We start from the raw sequence: 19,581 nt of genomic DNA, 5'->3' as shown, positions 1-19,581 counted from the left end.
GCTGAATGAGGGTATGTTCACACGGCAGCGTCCGTTACGGCTGAAATTACGGGGCTGTTTTCAGGAAAAAACACATCCGTAATTTCAGCCGTAATGGCATGTTGAGGCGCTTTTTGCTGCGTCCATTACGGACGTTAAATGGAGCTGGTTTTCCATGGAGTCCATGGAAAACGGCTCCATTTACGTCTGAAGAAGTGACAGGCACTTCTTTGACGCGGGCGTCTTTTTTACGCCCCACCTTTTGACAGCGGGGCGTAAAAAAAATGACCGTCTGCACAGAACATCGTAAAACCCATTCTAATGAATGGGCAGATGTTTGCCGACGCTATTGAGATGCTATTTCGGACGTAATTCTGGGCAAAAACGCCCGAATTCCGTCCGTAAATAGTGCGTGTGAACATACCCTAATACGTAGCAGAGTCCTGTGTAGTTCCTCACGCTGTACTGTGTAAGAGAAACTGCACAGGGCTTAATGCAGGGTAGAGAGCAGAAGTCCTACGCCATGGGCCCTGGCATCTGCCCAACCTTGACGGGTGCTGAATCCGGCCCTGTTCAAATCGATTTACTGTATTTATTGGTCTGATGAAGATTGATTTAAATTTAGACCAATGAAATCTAGCATCTGACTTGTTGCTATGTGTATAAATATTTATAGAAATATAAGAAAATTAGAACATTTGTATCAAATTTGTCACTTTCAAAACTATGATTAAGAATGTTGTAAATGTATTTTGCAAACACAATCTTTCAAGAACTCCTTTTAAAAATTTTAGTAAATTTATTTATTTATTTTTGGCTGATACACCTTGATTACCAGTTAAGAATCAATTTCACAACCAAACATGACTAATACCACAACAATGACTGAAATTGGCCTGACCGCACATTCCTGCATTTAATAACGGTCTGGATAATTAGCGCTCCCCGTTCTGAGGGAGGAGTTTGACTTATGCATATTGTTATATTTGCATAAAAGTATAAATAAATGAATTTAGAAATGGGCACTAAATGGCACTGCTCCTTTCACCAGCAAGGGGATGGATATAACTGAATGAGCGATCATTACTATATTGCGAAGGATATTTTTACATTAAAATGTGGCATCTTTAAAGAACTGGGACCAGACATGCACTTCTAAATATAGCCTCAACAAACTAATAGCAGACGGCAGAAAAATACGTTCAGAACTCATTACGGCAGCATATAAACCCGGGTAAGGTTATATGGCTTTCTGTATTTTATATGTTTTCTTTTCAAACTCTATTTTTTTTGAGTCAGATCATATAAAACAAGCTTCAGGGAAATGTCAGTTATTGGTCTGTGCTATGCTGAAATTTCAGAACAGAAATAGACTTTTTGTTTTACATGCTTGATTTAGTCATACTTTTTTATTTCCAAAACTTCACACAGGAGTAATTTTTGCAATGTCTTATGGAAGCCACGCTTTCTGAGACATAGCGACCACATTTGAGGCTTTTGTCATGGCTTTGTAAGTCTGGCGCATTTATTTCATATGACAGAAATGAATGAAAGTGACTTTCTCTTTCTTATGCAGAGCAAATCTGGCAACATGAATTTACAAACCAGCATCTACTTGCTCTTGCTGTTTCCAAATTTTATCTACACATCTGGCTATTTTCCTGAAAGACATCCGAAGCAATCCAGTGTGAAAGGACCGCCACCTTTTCTACCATTTAATGCAAAAAGTCAAGGTAAGATTTATTTTGCATTCATTTGGGTTTCAGATTGAATATATGGAGAAATTACCTCTCTCAGGTTTTACAATAAATTTGCCTTAAGCGAAGTCTATTTTACTTTATTTCACTGCATACGATGTATAGGAAGCATACAGATGCGTCCTGATAAAACTATATAGGCTACAATATTTAGATTTGGCAGTTTCAGGTGCCAAAATATTAAAAGTTCTGCACAAATTCATATGTAGTAAAATGCAGCAAACAAATTTAAAAAAAATGTGTATATCTCAGTCTATCCCAACTGTACTTAGATATGAAATACATTAATAACCTAACATTTTAGAATGTAATAAAAGCATTAAATCAAAGTAATTTATTAAGGACATGCAAAATAGCTCCAACACAACTAAAAAAATGTATTATGTATATAGTTCCATACAACTGGTAAGATGTATCTAATAGAAAGAAGTACAGCTAAGCAATGACTACCTGTTTTGCTAATAAATTTGTATTTGTTTTATTGTTAATGACAAAAATTAATTTCAAAGCCACTTACAAAATACTGAACTAAGCGCTGCCGTTCGATTCAGTATTTGTAAGCCAGGAGTGGAACCTACACAGAGAACAAGTATAATGGAAAGATATGGAACTCCATGTTCTGGAGCCACTCCTGATTTTGGCTTACAGATACTGATGCAAAATACTGCTGTGTGAAAGAGGCTAAAGAGAGTAAGCATCTAGAAAAGGTTTGTAAAAAACCATGCACATGCTGCAGAAACAACCCCATTCAGACGTTAAGTACAAATTTTCATACGCTTTGATATATATAAATAAACTAAAACTGCGAGTAGTCTTAGTACCAGTCAAGGCTTTTGAATTAGATTGGTTTCTTGTTAGCTAAAGCCCATAATTCTCTTATGTTTTCATGGAAACTGAAGAGTAAAACTGGAAAAACTTACTATTCCTAGCTCACAGATGCAACCAGAAGAAAAATCAATGAACTATTGTAATAAGCTTTATCTATTTGTGTTGTTTTAAGAAAACAGTGTCTAGCAAAAACATGCAGCTGCTCTGGGTGTTAATATAGAAATAAAAATATATTTTTCCGCAAAGAAATAAGAAGGGATTAAGCACACTAATTGCTGTTTCAAAGATAAGATATAAAGAAGGCATTTTGTTAAATCTCAATAAATGCTCAAATCTTACTGAATGTACACTAAGCCGATTATGGAAATTTTACCCTAGTCAGTATATAAAATACATAAATTTTATTAAAAACAAAAACATAAAAGAAAACACCAAAACGTGTCTATAGCCTTTACTTGGAAAGACACTGAACTGGTCCACTATGATCTTGTTAACCAGTTGTAATGGATTTGCCTGACACAGCTTCTTTGTCGACGCCCGTGGTTAATCAGTTTGCACCTGCTCCTAGGTCTGTTAGAGTGACTCAATCTGCTACCACTCAGGCTGGGGAGTGGGAGAACCTATCATAGCCTGGCCAGACGGAGCTAGCTCCCGCCCTCTGTCGATTTATACCTTCATTTCCTGCTCCTCCTTTGCCTGTGATTCTGTCTGGTTTCCTGGCTTTGCTGCTCCTGCTTGTACTATTGACCTCTGCTTCAAATTGACCCTGGCTTTACTGACTACTCCTGCTCTGCGTTTGGTACCTCGTACACTCCTGGTTTGACTTGGCTCGTTCACTACTCTTGTTGCTCACAGTGTTGCTGTGGGCAACTGCCCCATTTCCCTTAGCGTCTGTGTACCCTTGTCTGTTGGTCTGTCGTGCACTTATTGAGCGTAGGGACCGTCGCCCAGTTGTACGCCGTCGCCTAGGACGGGCCGTGCAAGTAGGCAGGGACTGAGTGGCGGGTAGATTAGGGCTCACCTATCTGTCTCCCTACCCCATCATTACACCAGTTGTGGACCGCCCATAGACTTGGTGGTCCGCACCCATCTTTGCAAGGATGTTTTAGAACGTCCTGCAGATTTCCCGTTTGGCGCCCCCCACTGCCTGGAGCACCATGATACAGCTCTCTTTAGACAGCTGATATTACCTAGAGGCCAATTAGCGTGGTATCTGGGCATGTGACCATTGTGACAGCCTGTCACAACGATCACAATACTTCCTCCCTTGGCGCACCCCTCTCCGGCTGCCTAGAGCTCTGTGGTACAGCTGCCTCTAGACATTTGACATCATGGAGCTTGACCCGGAAACAAATCGGTGAAGTTTCCGGGCATGTGACTGTTGTAACAGTCTGTCACAGCGTTCACAGAAAAGTTTGTTATTAAACAAAATAATACAAAACTTTTGTATTGGTTTTATCTTCTTCCTCTCCTGGCAGACTATCATATAGGCAGAAGAGTAAGGCTATATTCACACAAAAAGTAGCCCACCTCGGACGTGAAAAACTGAAGTTTTACCACGTCCGAAGTGAACCCGCGTGGGACGCGTGGTCACGGATCCCCCGCAGACTATAGTCTATGGAGGGATGCGCGACATGCAGGAAAATAGGACATGCCCTATTTTTCAACGGACCGTTCACGTGCTCCGTTGAAACAACGGTCGTGTGAACGGCCCCATCGAAATGCATAGGTCTGTGTGACGGCCGTTGTTTTAACGGCCGTCACACGGACGATATTCACGTTCGTGTTAATAAGCCCTTAGTAATGTAACACACACACACACATACAATCTATGTTATCCATAATAAAGATCATATAATTATCATGATCTAAATGCAGATTTATTTGTCTCTACCCATCTATCGCATAAATATTGATATATAGTATCGTTTTAGGCTGGGGCTACATGTTGACTCTGGCCACGCCACAGGTCCCATGGCCAAAGATCGCTATGTCCTGTAGCCTAAATCGCAAGTAATGACAGTCAATGTGGTCGCGTCGCGGTAACTTTACTTGGCTGTGCGACTTGTGTTGTCCCAGCCTGAAACTATACTATATATCAATATATACAAGTTAGATAGATAGATAGATAGATAGATAGATATGATCTAGATAGCTAGAGTTCATAATAAGAATCTATATTTGTATGACACAAAAAATCTGCATTTTCTGTAGATCGATCATGATAATTAGACTATAAGAATGGCTGTATAATCCTTTTTATAGTAAAATCACTTATTAGAAAAGAAGCAACCAAATACAAACAGTATACAGAAACACAACAATGTGAGTTGAGTACTCAGAGAACATAAGCAAAGTCAATGCAATAAAACATAGTAATTAACACTTTCATCACCAAGGGTCATTTGTCCAGGTCAAATTTTCCATTTCTGATATGCACTTCTTTAAACAATAATATCTTTGCAATCGCCTTGTATATTATAACTATTTCCACTTTGTTTTTTTACAAGACCTATGAGGCTATAATTTTCTAGATTAGTGTAATTACATGTTTCTAATTTTTTATTATGAGCACACAAATCACAAAAAATGTGAAAAAGAAAGTTTTTGTAATTGTACACACACACACACACATATATATATATATATATATATATATATATATATATATATATATATATATATATATATATATATATATATATATATATATATATAGTTGCACACAGGGTAACTCAAAAAGGATGGTGCAAAATATGGCCATAACGGAGAGAACAATTTATAACCGAGAGAACATAACAAGTTTATTAACATGAAAATACATACTATTAAAGTTTGGCGCCATTATTTACAGAGCGCCAGCTTCATAAAAACAGTCCCCAGTACGGCTCACAGCCTGATGAAGGTCTGATGACCGAAAGGTTGCACATATAGCCACTGGCATCACGATAAAAAAAATAAAAATTCACTTTACCTTTCTATGAGTGCACCAAATACAATTCTTTCCATTCCTTCAACTGGGTTGGGACTCTATTCTGAGCAGCTGAGAAAAAAATAGTGCTATCTGAACATCTGCACACATATACACTACAAATGTTCAAAGTGATTTACATTGGTGACACGGCAGATGTCGAAGCCGTAGTCCGGTTCAGTCCAGACGCGTGCCAGCATATCCTCGGATATGGACTCCACTGTTTCAGGTTGTTAAGGTCCTGAGTCCTTGATATAGCCTTACAGAAAGAATTCGCAGGGTGTTAGATCTGGCGTTCGTGAAGGCCAATGCAGCATTGGTGAATCTATGTTTTCGGCGCGGTGCATTTCTTTCAGGTATCGGCGAACATCCAAATGGAAATGTGTAGGTGCACCATCCTGCTAATAGACTACGTTTGGCAGATCTTCCTTAATCTGTGGCATAAGTCCTTCCTTTAACATATCCAGGTATTAGTGGCCAGTGACAGTATCCACGGCAAAAAAGGGACCGTAGACTTTGCGCCTGTTCATTGCACAGAACATGTTTACTTTGGGTAAGTTCCTCATGTGCTCGATAAATGCAAATGGTTTTTCTGAGCCCCAAATTCTAACGTTGTGGGCGATTGACTTTCCCACTGAGGTGAAAGGTACCCTCAGAGCTGAACAACAGCCTGTAAGTGAATTTGTCCTCTTCAAATCGGCCCTGCAGGTTAATGCAAAAGTTACAGCGTCTTGGTTTGTCATCTGGTTTCAGCTCCTGAAGATGTAATCTGTATGATTAATACCGCAGACATTTTCGTAAGATACGCCATACCCAGATTTGTGGCACCTGTAGTTCCATACTAGTCATCTGGTCTACTTTCTAGGACTATGCTCGTACTTGGCTCGAATCCTGTTCACTGTCTCTTCCAAAGTCTTTTTGGCGGCCGGGAATTTTCCCAAGACATAAACAACCAGCGGTTTTGAATTGCTTCACCCAACGCAAAATGCAATTTCTATACAGAACACATTTACCAAATTTATTCTGAAAGTTTTGTGTTACTGTCAGAACAGACCCCGTTCTTGCAAATTCCAACACGCAAAAAGCTTTTTCTTTCTTCGATGTCTCCATCTTATGTCATACTATTAAAAGCACATTTCAAATTTGGCTCTTGAAAATGAAAGCTGTGCTGTGATTAGTTGCTATGGGCAACTAAGACAGTTTTGCTTTGAATTTCAGTCACTGACCATTTTACCACTGATGTTACTTTAACTACAAGCATTTACTTTTATACCTTCCCTTTTGAAATCACCCTGTGTGCATATATAATTATTTTTTTAATATGATATATACATACATATATATACATATATATACACACACACACACACACACACACACACACACACACACACACACACACACACACAGTTCTGTAAATTAGTTGTCTTCTCTCGGTCAGCCTGGATTGCTGTGGGGGGGGGGGGGGGGGGTGAAGAAGGCTATATTCACACGATTGTAAAAATAAACGGCCGTTAAAAACGGATCAACTGTAAGTTGGCCATTTTGTATCTGTGTGTCTCAAAATTGTCATCAATTTCTCAGCCGTTTGAGTTTTTAACCACCATTTGCCATCCGTCATTCATGGGCGTTAAAAAAAAACATATGGATGAATTTCATTCGTAATGTATTTTTTGTCTGAAACCACCACAGTGCCCATGTAGATGGCGCCACCAGCCATCTGTAGATAGCACCACTGAAGCTCCCTCTAGGAGCGGGATCCCCGGCCAGGGAGTCGCCAATGCTCTGGCCGGAGGATTCTGCTCCCGGAGGAGCCCCTGACGTCACTGTTCATATATGAACACTGATGTCAGGGGCTCCCTCTAGAAGCTGAATCCCAGGCCAGAGCATTGGCAATGCTCTGGCCAGGGATTGCACTCCCAGAGGAGCACCTCACACCACTATCCATGTATGAACAGTGACATCACGCGTTCCCTCTAGAAGCGGAATCCCCAGATAGAGCGTTGGCAATGCTCTAACCGGAAATTACGCTCCCAGAGGGAGCTTTGTGGTGCTATACACATTTGGGGGGTGGTGTGTGTTTCTATCTACCAGGGGCTGTATTTAGGCATCTCAAAGCCCCTATTGTCACTGTTCATATATGGACAATTACCACAAGGGCTTTCCAAAGACAGGGCTCCATTGGGGAGAGCGCCGACAGACAGGAAAGTGCAGCACTGCTTCAGTGTGTGCAGCTTTGTACTTCTAAGCCCCCTAACAGTGATTAAACACATGGTTGCTTGATGAAACTAAGGGGGAGTGGTACTGGCACTTGTGGAGAGAGCCAGCATACAGGAAAGTGCAGCGCTGCTCACACTGAAGCAGCACTGTGCACATTAAATCCTGTTCCAGGCTGCCGACGTTTATATACATGACAACTGCACGGTGCCACGGCAGTTGGAACATACAATAAGGCTACATTCACACGAGCGTATCAGATTCACATGTATGAATCTGGTCCGTGTGTGTTGCGTTATGCATCAGTGTGCTTTGCGAGTGGCATGCGTTATTTACGCACTCGAAAAGCAAATTTTTTTAAAATTGTTATTCTCAATTGAATTGATGCACAAAACACGCAACGTACACGTATGTGCGTCCATGTGTGGTGTGTGATTTTCACACACCCATTGACTTCAATGAGACGCGTAGGTGCGTAAAAACGCACCAATATAGGACATGCAGTGAGTTTCTCGCAACGGACTCTCGCTGCGTGAAAACTCCTGCATGTGTGAACAGCCCCATTGAACTCAATGGGTCTGTGTGCTGCGCGTGATTTCCATGCGCAGCACACGGAGGTTATTCACGTTCGTCTGAATGAGAATGAAACAACTGAGATGCAATCAAAGTGTAGACTTTTAGGTTTAATTCAAGGGATTGAACAAAAATATCCTGTGAAATGTTAAGGAATTGCGACCATTTTTCTACACAGCCTCCTCATTTCAGGGGCTCAAAAGTATTTGGACAAATTAACATTACCATAAATAAAATGTTTATTTTTAATACTTTGTAGAGAATCCTTTGCAGGCAATGACTGCCTGAAGTCTGGGACCCATGGACATCACCAAACGCTGGGTTTCCTCCTTTGTGATGCTTTGCCTGGTCTTTACTGCAGCTGTCTTCAGTTGTTGCTTTTTTGTGGGTCTTTCTGCCTTAAGTTTTGTCTTAAGCAAGTGAAATGTATGCTCGATCGGTTTGAGATCTGGTGATTGACTTGGCCATTGCAGAATATTCCACTTCTTTGGCTTAAAATAACTCGATATGTTTTGGGTCATTGTCCATCTGTACTGGGAAGCGATGGCCAATCAACCTTGCTGCATTTGGTTGAATCTGAGCAGAAAGTATATCCCTGAACACTTCAGAATTCAACCGGCTGCTTCGGTCTTCAGTCATATCATCAATAAACACTAGTCTCCCAGTGTCTTTAGCAGCCATGCATGCCCATGCCATCACACTGCCTCCACCATGTTTTAGAGAGGATGTGGTGTGCCGTTCCAAGCCTTCTCCATACCTTCTTCCTCCCATCATTCTGGTACAGGTTGATCTTAGTTTAATCTATCTATAGAATGCTGTTCCAGGACTTGGCTGGCTTCTTTACATGTCGTTTGGCAAAGTCTAATCTGACCTTTCTATTTTTGAGGCTGTATTAATGGTTTGCACCTTGTGGTGAACCCTCTGTATTTTCTCGCATGAAGTCTTCTCTTTATGGTACTTAGATACCGATACACCTACTTCCAGAAGAGTTCTTCACTTGGGTAGATGTTGTGAAGGAGCTTTTCTTCACCATGGAAAGGATTCTGCAATCATCCACCACTGTTGTCCTCCGACGTCCAGGTCTTTTGGAGTTCACAAGATCACTAGTGCGCTCTTTTATTTCAAGAATGTACCAAACTGGTGATTTGGTCACTCCTAACATTTGTGCTATCTCTCTGATGGATTTGTTCATTTTTTTCAGCCAAATGATGGTCTGTTTCACTTGCATTGAGAGCACCTTTGACCTCATGTTGTGGGTTCACAGCAACAGCTTTTAAATGCAAATGCCACACCAGGAATCAACTCCAGACGTTTTACCTGCTTAATTGATGATGGATTAATGAGCCCATGAAGCCCATTAATTTGCTTTTTAGATAATTGTCCAATTACCTTTGGTCCCTTAAAAAAGAGGCAGATATATATTAAAGAGCTGTAATTCCTAAACCCGTCCTCAAATTAGGATGTGAATACCCTCAAATTAAAGCGGAGAGTCTGCATTTAAGCCCATATTGATTATATAACTATATATTCAATATGTTTTGGTAAACAGCTAAAATGACAAAACTTGTGTTACTGTCCAAATAAGTCTGGACCTAACTGTATATAGCCCAATTGCGGACGTGAAGGGGTTAAAAGTACCTAGCGGTAACGGTATAATCCTTTTTCAAAGTTTTCACTCCAGATATTGAAATTAACATTTTATGAGTACAGCTCTATCAGGACTCATAAAATTCTTATTTTAGTATCCGGTGGGAAGCCATTCTGATATGGATTTTTAAAACACTAAGTACACCAGCCTCATCAGGTCTAAGATCTATTTAAAAAATATGCAGTTTGTATTGTGAAATCTGGTGACATATCCTCTTTAAAGGGAACCTGTCACATTGAAAATGCAGTAGAATCTGCAGGCAGCATGTTATATGGCAAGAGGAGCTGAGCAGATTGATATATATTTTTGTAGGGAAACAATTCAGGATAACTTTTAATTGAATTATTTAAACCTTTGCCCTTTCTGTGTTTAGGAGTCTAGTGGACGATCCTGCACATCGATTAACTGCACTCACGGGATGGGTGTCAATACAGATTAGCACCGCCCACTGGGCGTCTAAGGCCAGAATGAGTAGAGGTTTAAATGAATAAAATACATGTTCTCCTGAATCTTTTACCACAAAAATATATATAATCAATCTGCTCCGCTCCCCCTGCTCTATAATATGCTCTCTGCAAATTGGACTACATTTTCAATCTGTCAGGTTCCTTTGAAGAGTAGCGACAAACAAGCGACAAACCAAAAAAGGATTGTGCACACCCATGATATTACATAGTTAACATATATTGTATAGTAACAATACATCCGACAACAGGTTAAAAACATTTAAAAAATATATACCATAAGAGTCACAGTCAATAATGTGACCCTTTTGTTGTGACTATTTTGTAGGTTCCCTTTAAAAGAACATCTATTTAATAAAACTGACAAACATTGCCTTAACCCGTTAGTGACCGCCAATACGCCTTTTCACAGCGGCCACTAACAGGCTTTATTCTGATGCATACGCCTTTTCACGGTGCTGCAGCAGAATAAATCTGCAGCGCCGGGAGCAGTTAAAACTTCCTGTTCTCAGCTACGAGAGGTAGCTGAGAACTTGGGGCAGCGCTGCTAGAGTGGGTGGATCAAAATCCGCCTGTTTATCCCCTTAGATGCGGCACTCAATATTGAGCGCCGCATCTGAGTGGTTTTGGAGAGAGAGAGCATGGCCTAGCAGATGCTTGTCCGTTTTACACGGACAGGCGTAATACACTGTAATATAGAAGTAGTGCAGTGTATTATAAAAGCGATCGGACGATCGCATAGTGAAGTGCCCTAGTGGGACTAGTAAAAAAGTAAAAAAAAAAAAAAGTTTAATAAAGTTATTAATAAATAAATAAGTGAAAAAAATTGCTTACAAAATGGCTGCTGATAAATATTCATCAGGGGCCCTATAATTTTCCTACCCTCATTGAATAAAGGATTTAACAGTGGATTGGTCAATAATGTCACATGATATACTCTGCTGAATCTGATTAGTCAGAGCCTTCACTGCAGCTCCAGCCTTTAGATTCATTCAGGCACAAGACAACCTTTCAGACTCATACATTTCAAAGTGAAAACTATTAAAATATTATAAACTAATACAGATTACACCCAAACATTGGTGACAAATACACTTTAACCCGTTAGTGACCGCCCCATAGTGTTTTTACTGCGGCCACTAACCGGCTTTATTCCGATGCAGTAGCCTTTATACAGCGCTGCATCGGAATAAATAAACAGAGAAGGGAGCCGTTAAATCTCCCTGCTCTCAGCTACCAAAGGGGCATCCCTGCTCTAATGGATGAGATCGATATCAGTATCGATCTCACCCGTTTAACCCCTCAGATGCGGCGTTCAATAGCGAGCACCACATCTGAGTGGTTTTGGATAGAGGGAGGGAGATCCCTCTCTCTCCCACCGACACCCGCCGATAATAGGGTGCCAGTGTCTTCTATGGCAGCCGGGGGGCCTAATAAAAGGCCCCCAGGTTTGCCTGTAGTGTATGCCTGCTAGGTCATGCCAGAGGCATGACCTAGCAGATGCCTGTCCGTTTTACACAGGCATAATACACTGCAATACAGAAGTATTGCAGTGTATTATAAATGCGATCGGATAATCGCATAGTGAAGTCTGCTAGTGGGACTAGTAAAAACGTAAAAAAAGTTTCATAAAAAGTGAAAAAAATAAAAATTAAAAACCCACTTTTCCCCTTACAAACTGCTTTATTATTAAAAAACAAAATAAAAGTCAAAAAGTTACATATATTTGGTATCGCCACATTCGTAACGACCCAAACTATAAAGTTATTACATCATTTAACCCACACGGATAAAAACTACAAGTCGTGCCCTCATAACAGAATAAAAATGTTATAGCTCTTTGAATGAGACGATGGAAAAAGGTAAAAAATGGCTTGGTCATTAAGGTCTAAAATAGGCTGGTCATTAAAGGGGTTAAGACATAAGCGATTTTTAGTAATATGATTACCTAAGTTACCCGTAATGATTAATCTCTTTTTGGACTATACAGAGAAGTTATAATCAAGATGTGGTTGATGGCTATCTATGTTCATATTCTGCAGCACTGTAGGCGTAATATTAGTAAATAAAATAATAGTGCATAATATATTTAGTACACTTTTATCTTCTTTAAGTGTCCCCTTTGTGGGGTTTCAGGAAATTTTAATTAGTCTAACAAGCTACAACCTACTGAACCTCCTGTACTCCAAAGTTGTTTTTTTTTTGTTTTTTTTACTTACTTGAGTTTAATTGACCTATATTGGACTATTCTAGAGCTCCCCCGCTGTCCTTTACTAGGATGGAGATTCAGATGGCCAAGATAATGGATGAGTGCTATCATGAGTGGCAGTCAGCATAAGGGCATGTTCCCACACACAAGATACGCAGCAGATTTTCTGCAACAGAAAATGTGCTGCAGAATCTCTAGAAAAACGCTGGTAAATCGGTCACAGAAATCCACACCAAATAGTGTGTTTTTCTTTCTCATATTGCTGTAGAAATCTGTGTTTTTGCCGTAGGGGTTTTAGATTTGGTGTTAAACATTGGTTATAGCAAAGTATATGTGCACCTGCGGATTTCCAGTGGTTTTTACTGCGTTTCCGCCGTGGAAACCGCAACAGCATAAATCTGTTGCAGAATTTCTGCTCCCCATTGAAGTCTATGGGCCAAAAACGCAGCATCTCCGCATAGAACATGCAGCATAAATGGACATGCTGTGGAATTGAAAAACGAACCTCAGAACACTTTCCGCACGACTTTTGTGCGTTTTTTTTCTGCAGAGTGGGCATGAGATTTTCTAAATCTCATTCACTTTGCTGCTACTGTAAATGCTGCGCAATTTCTGCACAAAATTCCGTTGCAGAAATTCTGCAGCGTTTACGCTACGTGGGAACCCAGCCTAAGAAACACTACTACTAGTTTGTAGCCTGTAGACTTGCATAGAGCTGGAATGTACAAATAAACATTAATTCTTACATAGATTGGGGAGCAGGATGTGCTCTCCTCTATACGTGCGGTGTATATGAGCTATGATAAGATAGAAGTTAGGCTCCATCCATTAGTTCAGAGAAAACTAAGAATTAGGGCTTATTCAGACGAACGTATAATAAGTCCGTGCTACGCACGTGATTTTCATGCGCATCGCACGGACCTACGTTTGTCAATGGGGCTGTTCAGACTGTCAGTGATTTTCATGCAGCGTATGTCCGCTGCGTAAAACTTACGACATGTCCTATATTTGCCCTGTTTTTCACGTATCACGCACCCATTGAAGTCAATGAGTGCGTGAAATCTGCGCGCGGCACACTGAAGCACTTCTGTGTGCCGCGTGTAATAGTAGTCAAAACTATGAATGAAAACAGAAAAGCACCACGTGCTTTTCGGTTTACAAACATAAAAACAGTGTCATAATGACGCAGCCACGCATCATATGCTGGTGAAACAGAGAGCATTTTCAGAACTTTTGCGCGCGCAAAACGCCATGTTTTTTGCACGCGCAAAACACACACGCTCGTGTGAATCCGGCCTTAGAAATAGGGAATGCGGAGGGGAAAACTGATAAGAAAAAAAAAACAAAACATGTAGAATACAACACATATAATGGCCAGAAATAGTGGTATCCCTCATATAGACACATATGACAGTTTATTCTGAAAAGTCATCTGAAAGATTAGGTATGCTTTAAGATTGCGGTTAGTAGAGCATAATCCAAAATGTAAGCAAAACCACACGTCAGCAATAGTATTATTAAAGGGGTTTTCCATCTTAGCAAGTGAATCACTGGAATCTTAGGCAACTCCACCAATCATGAGAATAAAGGGTCTGAGGAGCCAAGGGAATGGAGTTTGGTTGAATTACCTGGACAGCACGTGGATGGCAGGGACGCTGTGAAGGGAAAAATTCAGAAGGAGCCACAGAGCACCACAGTCTCTTCATTCTAACAATTGTGGGGGTTCATGTGGTCGGAGCCGCACAAATCACAATGTGATGGTAAAACCTGGATATATGGTGTGAAAATGCCATTTTAAGACAAACCTACAGACAGTAGGGGAGGGGAGAAGATAAGGCGAGATGGGAGTAACACATGACTGCAGGTTCAAACTGCGCTCCATGTAACCATGGAGACAAGCTGCGGGCTGCCACACATTTCTGCCATTTGTTCAACTGAATGGGCAAAATATTGCCTAATACCCTGACCCCTCATCTGCAAGCAAAGTTGGCCACTGTAGGGGAAATGAATGGCCACATGCAGCTTCCCCCAGCAATAACAACTGATTGCCGGGCTGTCTTCTATTTAGAAAGGGGCTGTCTTGATGAGACAACTCCTTTAGGGTTAGACTTTTACAAAGGAGAACCTCTCTTATTTACATTTAATATGTTTTTCTTTTTTCTTCTCTTTTAGTTATTTCAAGCGTGCCAGAACAGGGGCTACCAGGCCCCCCAGGACCAATTGGGCCAAGAGGTTTGCCTGGACCACCAGGCCCTTCAGGAAAACCAGGTTATGGAACACCTGGACAACAAGGAGCTCAAGGAGTACCAGGGCCACCAGGATTCTCCTCCATTGGAAAACCAGGCCAGCCAGGTATTCCTGGGAAGCATGGGGAGCGTGGATTACAAGGAGAAAAGGGGGACATTGGACCTATTGGACTACCAGGACCAAGAGGTCTACAGGGACCATCCGGATTACCTGGTTCAGCAGGAATTTCTGCTTCTGGAAATCCAGGTCCTCAAGGAGCATTAGGAAACCCTGGGCTAAGAGGAAATCCTGGATTCAAAGGTGAACCTGGTATGCCTGGTATTAATGGCTACAAAGGACAAAATGGCTATGGAATTCCAGGTCAACCAGGTGAGCAAGGGCCTCCTGGTATGCCTGGGCCACATGGGCCTCAAGGTCCCATTGGAATAGGAAACCCTGGCATAAATGGTTTTCCTGGACAACCAGGAAAATTAGGTGAAAGAGGTCTACCTGGTGTACCAGGGATACAAGGTCTACCCGGGCCCCACGGACTAGCTGGACAGCCTGGACCAACAGGAATGGGTAAACCTGGAATAAATGGCGCTCCCGGTCTTTCAGGGCCTTCTGGACCAAAAGGACATCCAGGACTCCCAGGCATGCCAGGCCCTCAAGGGATGCAAGGCTATGGAAAGCCAGGCTTAGCAGGAGTGAAAGGGTTAAGAGGACCTGAAGGAATGCCTGGAAATCCAGGGATAAAAGGTGATCAGGGAGAAATAGGCCATCCAGGACAGCCCGGGACACCAGGTTTTTCAGGAATTGCAGGTATACAGGGATATAGAGGGCTTCCTGGAGAAGGTGGCTTGCCAGGGTATAAAGGTGACATTGGTCCAAAAGGTTCTCTTGGAGCACCTGGACCTAAAGGTGAAAGAGGTTTACCTGGTTTAGATGGTAAACCAGGCTATCCAGGTGAGCCAGGACTTGCTGGCCCCAAAGGGATTTCAGGTCTTTCAGGCCAGAAAGGAGAAAAAGGTATTGTAGGGCCACCCGGGATTCCTGGAATAACTGGTCAAGTAGGCCCCAGAGGAGAAACTGGTTACAGTGGAGAACAGGGACCAAGAGGAGCTACAGGCATACCAGGCATGAGAGGGCCAACAGGAACACTAGGCATTCCAGGTCTACCTGGTCAGAAGGGTGAAAAAGGTGTCCCTGGTTTACCAGGTCCAGCTGGGATTGCAACAAATGGCATGCAAGGACCAATGGGACCAACTGGGATTCCTGGTTCAAGAGGGATGAATGGAGAGCCAGGTTTACCAGGACCACCCGGTCCACCAGGCCAGCCTGGTCAGATAATAATGCCACATCAAATGCCAGATGGCTATGCAAAATCAGGGCAAATTCAAGGTCTAAGAGAGCTTCGAGTGTCAGCATTTACTGCTATTCTATCCAAAGCATTTCCAGCAGTCGGAGTACCCATAAAATTTGACAAGACCTTATATAACAGGCAAAATCACTACGATGTCCGAACTGGAATTTTTACATGTAGGATACCAGGGCTATATTATTTTTCTTACCATGTACATGTGAAAGGCTCAAATATTTGGGTGGCATTATATAAAAACGGTACGCCATTAATGTATACCTATGATGAATACAAAAAAGGATACCTTGATGAGGCATCTGGTAGTGCCGTCATAGACCTTACTGAAAATGATCAGGTTTGGCTGCAGTTACCTAGTGCAGAATCTAATGGTCTATATTCCTCCGACTACATACATTCCTCTTTTTCAGGTTTCTTATTCGGCCTAACATGATACGTTAATGCTCAATTATAAATCTAATGCTTGAAAATTGGTGTTATTTTAACAACAAAAATTATGTGTTGAGATGAATACAATATAGTGCATTGTATTATTTTGTTAACTGCATGGCTAATTGCTATGGGTTTAAAGGGAACCTGTCACCAGCATTTCACCTATTGAACTTTATTCACCCCTCGCTGGCAGCTGCTGTCAAAAGTTCATTGCCGTTATCCCCTCTCCTAAACTCCTCCTGACTGGAAATAACAGTCTGCAAACATTTTGCTCCTTTTATGGTAATAATCTGTCAGTCTCGTTCATTCCTCTTCTTATACCCGCCCACTGCCGAAAACTGGCCCGTCCTGATTGCCGAAATCTCATATGAGATAGCGCGCATGCGCCCGTCATGTGTGGTCCAACACCCTTCCCTGCTTCGTCCGGACCTCAAATCTAGTTACTGTGCATGCAATGCTATGGTGTCCTGTTGTGTGCGCGGACCAGAACATCGATGCGCAAGCGCAGGATTTTATGTGCGCTGTCAATCAACAGTAAGGAGGCAGGGTTAACACAGAAAGGCTTGCGGAATGAAGATATGACTCCTTTATGCTCATTAGCATACAGCACAGGAACACTAAAAAACGGAATACTAAAGGTACAGAGACTACTTACGCCTCATGCACACGACCGTGTGCGCCGGCCGAGTTCCTGTCAGCGGTCCGAAGAAAGATAGAACATGTCCTATCTTTTCTCGGATCGGAGACTCGGATAATTTTTCACTGACCCGATTCACCCGCTAAAGTGAATGGGTCCGTGAAGACTATCGGGTGCCACTCGGATGCCGTCAAAAACGGCTCAAGTGGCACAACGGTCATGTGAATGAGGCGTTAGAATCTAAATTATAGGTTACATAAAAATGATTTTTCACCGACTCCTACCAGGTATTGCTGGTTTAATAGGTGAAATGCTGGTGACAGGTTCCCTTTAAGTGATTTTCAGATTTTTTTTGTATTTGAATCATACCAAGAATTTAAACCTGGCACTGCACTTCATTGATATGTGAGCCATATAAGTTGTTTAGTGAAACAAATTTCAAGGTGAAGCAACACTTTGAAGCTACATTGTAATTCTCTATTATCTGGATTGCCCCCTTGCATCATTTACAAATATAGTGGGCAAAGTGGCTGTATGCAATGTGATGACAGGCGCCATAAAAATGGTGCCTGTATTCTGCTGACAGCATAAAAAAGGAAGCCACTGGGAATTGTTTTGTTTGTTTAGCCTACCTAATTACATAAATCACTTCACCTCATAAACAGCATTACTGGGTAAACAGAGATACATTAGGGCATTTTTTTTAATCATGAATCCTGTATTAGACTAATAAATCTATTATGTAATAGATTTAATGTGGCTTCAAAGAGCACCTTCACTTTAAAATGAAACACTACCAAAATAAAATAAAAAAATAGCCCCATAAAAATGAAAACTAAGAAAATCTATTGTACCTATCTTACTCCTCCTACACATGGATCTGATTGCTTGAAGTTACTGGCCTAAAGCAGCAGTACTGAGAGATTCTAATGATAACAAGTCCCTTTCTGATTTCAATCAGGTGCAGTGTTGTCATGGGGAACCCGTATGGCTCAAAATCACCAAATCCATCAACCATATACACACACAACTACCACTACTCAAGTTATAAAGCTTATATTGTTGTACTGTATTTGGTGATTCGGATTCACAAAAGATGTGACATGACAACACTGCACCTGACAGAAACCAGAAGAGGACCTGTTATTATAAGAAGCATTCAGTAATGCAGCCCCAACCGTTGGGCATGTAACGTAAGGTGACTATATGTAAACATAGAAAATATATATAAAAAAACAACAACGTTTTTCACATTATAATGTATTTTTCAATATTTCTCTGGTAGGTCTTCTTTAAAGTGAATGTCTACCATATTTTTCGAAGACAGAGCTGAAAAACTTAAAAAAATCCTTGATCTCATGCTTGCAGCTACCACTAGGGAGAGCTAAAGAGCTTACTGCATACTGTTTTACTATTGAGTTCAATGTATAAATGTATGCATCCCTCTAGTGATGACTGCAGACAGACATAATTTTAGCATTTAACTATGCTTGTGCAGAGAATTAGGAGCTCTGGATCAGAAAAACAGATCTGTGACCATTGTAAAGGTATATTAAGAAATTACCCGGTACAGAATTTCTGACCAATTTTGAAAAAAACAAAATGGTATCCCTTTTTTTAACATATAACACTGCCGTACTTGTATTTATATTACAGCTCATTGCATCTACAAGCTGTATTTTAAAGCCCTTTTACCCTACAAAATAAGTGCACAGCATAGTGATGTCACTTTCATAAAAATGAATACGAAGTTTTATAACACAGTTACCATATAAATCTTTTCTCTTGTATATTAAGTTTTTTTTTTCTGTTAAAAGGGGTTGTTCAGTTTATAAAACCTTTCATATTCCCTATTAGAGAATTCTAAGTTGATAGAGAGGGGTCCCCTGTACAGGATTCCAATCTCTTGACCACAGTGAAGAACGATTACAAAGAGAGTCTCTTGCTCTTAAGGACCTGTTCTGTCCTGCTTTACAGACGAAACATTTATTTAACTGGGCATGTGCAATGCTTGATATACCCTGTGGTGGAGCTACAGCAAAATGTAACACATACTGGCAAGTTTCTCCCCACAAATTACAGCTGATCGCTTGGGGTCCTAGCAGGAGGATACTTTGTGATCAACTTATTGTCAAGGAACCCCTCTAACAAGTAGGGGCTGTCCAAAGCAGACAACCCTTTTAAATCCAGCTCAATATAAGTGAAAAGCAACGATGCAATGCTGTATCATCTAAATGCATGAAACATTACTTTGTTGTACTG

General features: G+C 41.1%; 2 protein-coding genes across 3 annotated transcripts in view; one reads left to right on the top strand and one right to left on the bottom strand.

The window, feature by feature from the left end:
* Positions 1-19,581, bottom strand: part of NT5DC1 (5'-nucleotidase domain containing 1) — a 318,179-nt gene that overhangs the window by 231,767 nt on the left and 66,831 nt on the right. The window lies entirely within an intron of this gene.
* On the top strand, positions 1,560-17,678 carry COL10A1 (collagen type X alpha 1 chain). Its single transcript, XM_075864235.1, has 2 exons — positions 1,560-1,712; positions 14,819-17,678. Exons 1-2 carry the CDS (start codon positions 1,571-1,573, stop codon positions 16,681-16,683), a joined length of 2,007 nt encoding a protein of 668 aa, XP_075720350.1. The 5' UTR covers positions 1,560-1,570; the 3' UTR covers positions 16,684-17,678.

Source organism: Rhinoderma darwinii, chromosome 4, assembly GCF_050947455.1.
Source record: "Rhinoderma darwinii isolate aRhiDar2 chromosome 4, aRhiDar2.hap1, whole genome shotgun sequence".
Taxonomy (NCBI): domain Eukaryota; kingdom Metazoa; phylum Chordata; class Amphibia; order Anura; family Rhinodermatidae; genus Rhinoderma; species Rhinoderma darwinii.
The sequence above is the reverse complement of the archived record's forward strand: the minus strand, read 5'-3'. Positions and strand labels throughout refer to the sequence as shown.